The sequence below is a fragment of the Solanum tuberosum genome, unplaced genomic scaffold, assembly GCF_000226075.1.
Source record: "Solanum tuberosum cultivar DM 1-3 516 R44 unplaced genomic scaffold, SolTub_3.0 contig00024, whole genome shotgun sequence".
Classification (NCBI taxonomy): domain Eukaryota; kingdom Viridiplantae; phylum Streptophyta; class Magnoliopsida; order Solanales; family Solanaceae; genus Solanum; species Solanum tuberosum.
In genome coordinates, this window is record NW_006240155.1 from 7,911 (window position 1) to 15,756 (window position 7,846).

A 7,846-nucleotide genomic window follows, 5' to 3' on the forward strand; every position below is an offset into this window, starting at 1 on the left:
CCATCTCTTTCCGTACCTTTGCTTAATTTTCTAACAAAAAGGGCTCATATGAATACACCCACTGCCAAGACGTAGCATCTTTCTGCTTAATTTGTGTAACTAGGTGGAGAACTTACACTTCCTGGTGCTTGGAGATGGTCTTTCTATGTTGTTCTTGGAATATATTTAATAAAGATTTGATTTTTTGATAACCCTGTTGCACGGTTTGGAACTTGGTAGATAATAGGTTCGCATGTCTACTGTTATGTCTTATCAACTTAAACTCTAGGCTTTTGTCCGTGACAGTTTGATTTTTGAACTTGAGATGTCGATAAAGATTTGATTTTGAACCTGGTTTTGCTTCAAGTTGTGGTAGAATTAGATGTCAGGTTGACCTATGTGAAGTTGGTCAGCAGGTTAAGTATTCGTTGATATTGTTAACTTGTTTGATTGATTGTACCTGGGAATTTGAGGATTGATTTGGTTTTGACAAATGGGGAACTTATTTGAGGGTTGCATTAGAATGAAGCTGTTGAAATGGTATTTGGCTCAAATCAGTTAACATTTCTTGGAAGGTTGAATCCCTCTTATGTGTTTCCTCGCTAGGATTCCTACCATCGATTCTTGATTTTTTTTCTTTGTTTTGCTTAGTGATGGATATAATCAATTTTGTTCAATGTGGTAACTCGTTCGTAACAGGATTGTATGATTCCCCTACAATGCTTTAGCTTGTAAGAAAGTTTCTGCTAGTCTTTTTGGGAAAATTTTACTCATATGGTAAATAAAATATGGTCTGACTAGAACCATCTTCAGACATTTTGGGCAAAGTCACTTTTCCTGAGACATTACTGATGCTCCCTATCTATATTTATATCTATACAGCAGTTAGTTCTTTTTTCTTTTCTTTTTTGATAACCGTGGTGTCCGGAGACTCTGGGCCAACTTTCATGCACCTTGACTAATTCCACGGCATACTTGCCACCTCCCACCGTCAACAAGTATTGGGTACCCCTGTCAACCAAGGCTAGAACAGATGGGAAGAAATCACCTAGTGTTTTGTCTTTGTTGGGAATTCAACCTAAGACCTCATGGTGCTCAACCCACGTTATTGACCACTAAGCCACATCATTGGGTGCTACAGCAGTTACTTCATTATTCTGGTGCAGACTCAGGCTTTTCTACCAATCGAGCATATTTACTTATGTTACAGTTACTTTTTCTCAAAAGAAAGTATATACATACTTATGTTTGCTTTTCTTACCAACTAGCGGATAAATATGTCCTTAGAAAGTTTCAGACTTGGTAGTAATTATATAAGCAAATTTAGTTGTAACACCTAAACCTGACCGCTTTTGGTTGGAATGACTACATCTTTTGGTTGAAACAGATTACGGACGAACCTGATTTCCAGGAGGGGGAGATGTAAGAAAAACTACCAATTTGACCCTTAGCTTGAGTATCATATTTGGTTTTCTACTAAAATCCCCTTTTGGAGGGGGAAGGATGGATTGATGGTGGGGACGATTTAGAAGATATAATCGGAGGACATGTATGGTTAGGTTCCATTTGTATACTTGGTGGAATCTGGCGTATCTTAACCAAACCCTTCGCATGGGTTCGATGAAAATAAAATTTGGTCTGTCTTCCCATTGAAAACATTTTCCCTGTTTTTCCTATATATTTTATAACTTTTAAGTCATGGATGCGGTTAATGATGTGTTAGTTTTGTTCAGCTATTCTCGTTGTTTCGTGCTTGTCTAGAACTTTTCCGGTAGAATGAATAAGTTAAGAAAAACAAAAACCTTTTTAAGTACTGTTGTAAGATTTGTAACACAATATCAATACATTTTTTGTAATTATTGCCAAATTTTTTCTACAGGTTGCATCACCACTAAGGAGCTTGGAACTGTGATGCGTTCGTTGGGACAAAACCCAACTGAGGCTGAGCTTCAAGACATGATCAATGAAGTTGATGCTGATGGAAATGGAACCATTGACTTCCCCGAGTTCCTTAACTTGATGGCTCAGAAGATGAAAGACACTGATTCTGAGGAGGAGCTCAAGGAAGCTTTCAGAGTGTTTGACAAGGATCAGAATGGATTCATTTCTGCAGCTGAGCTACGCCATGTCATCACAAACCTAGGCGAGAAGCTTACAGATGAAGAGGTTGATGAGATGATTCGTGAAGCTGACGTGGATGGTGATGGACAGATCAACTATGACGAGTTCGTCAAGGTCATGATGGCCAAGTGAGAACTGATCAACTCAACTTACCTAAATTCGGTTATTTTTAACCTTATTACAATTGAGGATTTTATGTTTTTTATTCTGTGCGACTAATTTTGTTGATATTTCAAATTCTTGCGTAATCGTTCTTGTTATTTTTTACTTCTAATATGCATTGATCATCTTCCAATTTTCTCTAAAAATGCTCAAGTTTTTTAAGCCTGCAAGATCATCATGTGGAAATACAGTTAGTTTGTATATTGTGTTTATCCTATCGAAGGTAAATATGAAGTAATCAAACTAAAAATATCACTTATTTTGAAACAGGTGAGTAAATCTGAAATAATGTGTCACATCTTTGTTTACATTAATGTTCAAATTGCCTCTACTAAAGTCTTTATACTAAACAACTCAAGTTTTCTAAGTCCATGGAATTTAGAGTAAAGAGTAAGTTGTAGTCACATCAAAATGAAAAATTAAAGTGAAAAGGATATGATTGTCAAGTAACTTTCATTTGAAATTTTCATGGTGCAAGGAGTTGGAAATTTTGTTTCACTATTTAGTTTCAAAACATGTGAACATTAATTTTAAAATATAGGTTTTAGATATCCAAAATTTTAATGAAAAATAGATCATATTCCTAAGATTTCTCTCTTCAAAATAAGAAATAGATTCACATAAATAAATGTCTAAAATCTAAATCTATCGTAAGGATTTGCTGGTTCTTGAACCAAAACGCAATTTGCTTTGTTTTGTTTTTATCTATTTTTTCTTTTGCAAACTTGGATATCTAAAATCGAATGACAAATCAATTTTTTTTATATAGAAAAAGTCACTTCTCATTCTAAGTATGAGGTAAACAAGTCAATATCTAATAATTATACCAAAAATACACTCTGTCATATGACTTAGTCGTGTCTAATATTTGAGAATGATATTTCTCTACTTTTTAAGTGCTTTCTTTGAAATTTCTATAGCAAGACTTGTGCATTGACTTGGGATAACAAACATTAATTTCCATTTGCTATCAAATTTACTATAGGTCAAGGTGGAATTTTTATTTGAAAAAAATCTCTATTCGGGTCTAAATGATTATTATTATTTTACAAAAAAAATTAGATCATTCAAGTTAATACATTTGGTACAAAATTTGATTTAACCATTCAAATGTAATCCACTTATAATACGGAAGATGGATGTAATAATGATATGTAAAATATATATGTGGATTAATAATATTTGAATCACCATTATTATTGAGTTTACAGTAACATTTTTTTTCTTTCTCACTTTATTAGAAAAAAAATCATGACTAAATTAATACTACTGCGCATCCAATTTGGAGTTAGTCAAACAAATATGCGCCTATACACATATTATTAAGTAACTTCCATTTGAAATTTCTATGGCAAGACTCGACCTCGTGTAAGGACTAAATAGTTTCAAACTGAATAATTTTGTCTAACTGAATATTTTTGTTGAACAGTCTTAGATGTGGCTTCAATTATTACTGTGTAGTATAAATTACAAATTTATGCAATGTGTTTCTGTTGATATATAGTCCAATAATACTCGCTCCAAAGATTCAAAAAAAGGCGTTAAAATCAATCACAGAAACATTTTAGAAACAAAATATAAAGAGATACAATGTGCAAAATCGGTCTGAGACTAGTTGATATTCCAGTATGTGATATCTGAAACTTATATAACTATAAGAATTTGTTAATTGCATCAGTTATAATGAACTATCTTCCATTGTCGGTACCACAGTACAGTTCTTTCATTGAAATTTTCTACAGCAAGTCTCAGTGGAATTACATGAAAATTCAAAGAAGTGCATTAATACTTCTAGATGCAATAAAAAATAATTGGAGGAACCACAACAAGTCTCATGTCTGAAACGAACACAACCGTAAGAACCATAAACGATAAAGGCTTGATTGTGTGACATATGGTTGTCTAGGTAAACACCAAAGCTTGACGGTTCAAAGATATCAAATCTATCGATTGACTGAGTATATTCGACATATGTTCACTACGGAAAGTTCAAAGGAAAACCTACTTATCCAGATGCAATTAGTTCTTGCTTGTAAAGGACACATATTTGTCCGTTTCTTTGTCTTGGAGTCATTCCCCATTCATGCGGGGGATTGTTGGGTTTAAAAGGTGTGAATGGAAAATGAAGAGTTGCGACTTTTATGAAGAGTTGTGACGTTTAATAAAAGTTGTGACTTTTATGAAAGGTTGTGACCTTTTCGAAAGATTGTGATTTTTCCAAAGGGTTGTGACATTTCCGGTAAGGCACAATAAAAACATTTTCACACTACCTTTTGTTTTCTATAAATTGAGGGATTTCCTCTCATTTTAAAAGATCAATTTTTTCTGGACTTCTCCTACTATTACTAAATCTAGTATTCTAAGTGTACTTTACTATCATTGAGTGGTTGTCTGACATCGTGGTTTTAGGTACCGATACACCGATGAGTAAGATCGTTCTAATATCCTGAGAGGATATATTCCATTAACCTCAGGAACTTGATGTGAATAATTTTCTTAAGGGGACGTTGTGCATTATATTCAGTGGGCTCGATTTTCTTTTTTTGAGAAAAATATTTTGTATATTGTTTTTAATCTGTTTCTGATTCTATTTTCTCTACTAGTTTGAATTTTCTAGTTTTTGAAAATACTCTTTAAACTTTGTTATTTCTTTACAAAGTTCTTCAAAGTTTTGTTCTAATTTATCTTAGGAATACAAGATGAACAAATTGCCTCTACTAAAATCTTGATACCAATCAACTCAAGTTTTCTAAGTCCATGGAATTTTAAAGTAAAGAGTAAGTTGTAGTCACATCAAAATGAAAAATTAAAGTAGAAAGGGGTATGATTGTTAAGTAACTTTCATTTTGATATTTCCATGGCAAGACTTGTGCAAGGACTTGAAAATTTTGTTTCACTATGTAATGTTTAAATATGTGAATATTAATTTAAAAATTGTAGGATATCGATAACCAGAATTTTAATGAAAATAGATTTATTAAACTTCATATATCTACTATAATGAAAATAGATTAACGTAAACTTCCAAATGAAAATAGATCATATTCCTAAGATTTCTCTTAGATTTTACCTTCAAAATAAGAAATAGATCTACATAAATAAATGTCAGCATAATACATAAATGTGCCTTTAACTTGGCTTCATTTTAAATTTATATCTTTCAACTTTAGGTGTACACAAGTAAGCACTTTAAATTGTATGAAGTTGAACAAGTAAACATATGAGATAAAAATTGTCATGTAGGACGTGTGTGTCTATTTGTTCAACTTTATACAAGTTTAAGTTTCTATTTATGCACACCAAAAATTGGAGGGCATGAATATGAGCTGAGACCAAGTTAAAAAACACATTAATATATTATATCAATAAGTGTCTAAATCAAGCGTAAGGATTTGCTAGCTGGTTCTTGAACCAAAACACACTTCGTTTTTATCTATTTTTTTCTTTTGCAAATTTTGGATTTTTTCAATAAATTGAATCAATTTCTAAATCAAGCGTTAGGATTTGCTGGTTCTTGAACCAAAACACACTTTGGTTTTATCTATTTTTATCTTTTGCAAACTTTGGAATTTTTCATTAAATTGAATCAATTTGTGTGATGTAGCTTTCTTTGAAATTTCTATAGGAAGACTCGTGCATTGACTTGAGGATAACAAACATTAATTTCCATATTTCTTTTCAGTTGCTATCAAATTTACTATAGGTCAAGGTGGAACTTTAATTTTATTTGAAGAAAATTTCTATTCGGGTCTGAATGATTATTTTTTTTATAAAATAATAGATTATTCTAGGTTTTTTTTTTTTTTTTTGCTTTATCTTCTAAAGAAATTTCTTTATATAGTTATTTATAAAATCAAGTAATCAATAAAGAAGGAACAAAAAAGCAATTACACCAATCGTTGTTTGAAGTGGGCTAATTAAAGTAAAGAAAGGACTATAAATCAAGTTAATACATTTGGTACAAAATTTGATTTAATCATTCAAATGTATTCCACTTATAATACGGAAGATAGATGTACTAATGATATGTAAAATATATATGTGGACTAATAATATTTGAATCACCGTTATTATTGAGTTTAAAGTAACAATTATTTCCTTCACTTTATTAGAAAAAAAAAATCATGACTAAATTAATATTAGTGCATCAAATTTGGAGTTAGTCAAACAAATATGTGCCTATACATATATTGTTAAGTAAAACTTCTATGGCAAGACTCGACCTCGTGCAAGGACTAAATAGTTTTCAAATTATGTGAATATTAATTTAAAATATAAGTTATTGATATCTAAAGTTTTAATGAATATAGATCCTATTCCTAAGATTTCTCTTAGATTCTCCTAATATTGATTTATTTAAAGAGAAAAAATTACTGCTAAATTTATTTCAATATGAAAATTCAAAGTGAAAGGGATTTGTGTGTTAAGTAACATTCATTGAAATTTTCACAACATTAATATTTTTAGGTGCAAGAAAAAAGTTATTTGGAGGCACACTGCGTCAGAACTTGGTGCGTACGCCTTTAATGAGTCTCACATGGAGAAAATCTTGATTAATCCCTCTATTCCAATAGAAAATGTTAGCCTTCATCCATGAGATCAGGATATCACTACCAGTAGAGGCCCGCTTTCATAATAGACTTTAAAACATCGCCTTCCCTTTCGATAACCCCCTATTGTGGATATTTAAAATCAAATGAAAATAAATAAATAAAAAATAGGCCATGTTTCATTCTAATACATGTCCAATAAGGTCTCTTGACAATTCAATATTTTACAATTATACCAAAATAAACACAACTTAAAAAATGCTTGACTAAATCAATTATCAATCCATAAAGTTACTTTTTTCTTTATAAATAAGTCTCCCTTCAGAATAAGAAATAGATCCACATAAATAAATGTCTAAATCAAGTGTAAGGATTTGCTGTTTTTATTTCCATAATTTATTTATTTCCTATTTTTTCTTTTGCAAGCTTTGAAATTTCTCATTAAATTGAAATTAAATTGTGTGGTATAGCTTTCTTTGAAATTTCTCATTGCAATTACTTGATAATTCAAAGAACTGCATGAATACTTCTCGGTGCAAGAAAAAAGATATTTGGAGGGACACTCCGTGCAAAAACTTGGTGTTGTTTCCCCCTTTAATAGGCCTTAGGCCGAGAGAATCCAAATTAATCGGGACCCTAATGTGGATATCGAAAATCGAATGAGAAATCAATTTTTTTTTTATATAGAAAAAGTCACTTCTCATTCTAAATATTAGGTAAACAAGTCAATATCTTATAATTATACCAAAAATACACTCTGCTACCAAAAATACACTCTGTCATATAACTTAGTCGTGTCTAATATTTGAGAATGATATTTCTCTACTTTTTAAGTGCTTTTTTTGAAATTTCTATAGTAAGACTTTTGCATTAACTTGAGATAACAAACATTAGTTTCTATATTTCTTTTCAGTTGCTATCAAATTTACTATAGGTCAAGGTGGAATTTTTATTTGAAAAAAATCTCTATTCGGATCTGAATGATCATTTTTTTAATAAAAAAAATTAGATTATTTTAGGTTTTTTTTTTTTTT

At 31.0% G+C, this 7,846-nt stretch overlaps 1 protein-coding gene across 1 annotated transcript; it reads left to right on the plus strand.

Moving 5' to 3' along the window:
• Window positions 1–1,844: 1,844 nt before the first annotated feature.
• On the plus strand, window positions 1,845–2,328 carry LOC102601941 (calmodulin-2/4-like). The gene has a single exon (XM_006367914.2). It carries the CDS (start codon window positions 1,891–1,893, stop codon window positions 2,230–2,232), a length of 342 nt encoding a protein of 113 aa, XP_006367976.1. The 5' UTR covers window positions 1,845–1,890; the 3' UTR covers window positions 2,233–2,328.
• Window positions 2,329–7,846: the final 5,518 nt, after the last annotated feature.

Coding starts and splice junctions, on each gene's coding strand:
- LOC102601941 (XM_006367914.2), top strand. CDS start 1,891: ATGCGTTCGTTGGGACAAAACCCAACTGAGGCTGAGCTTCAAGACATG.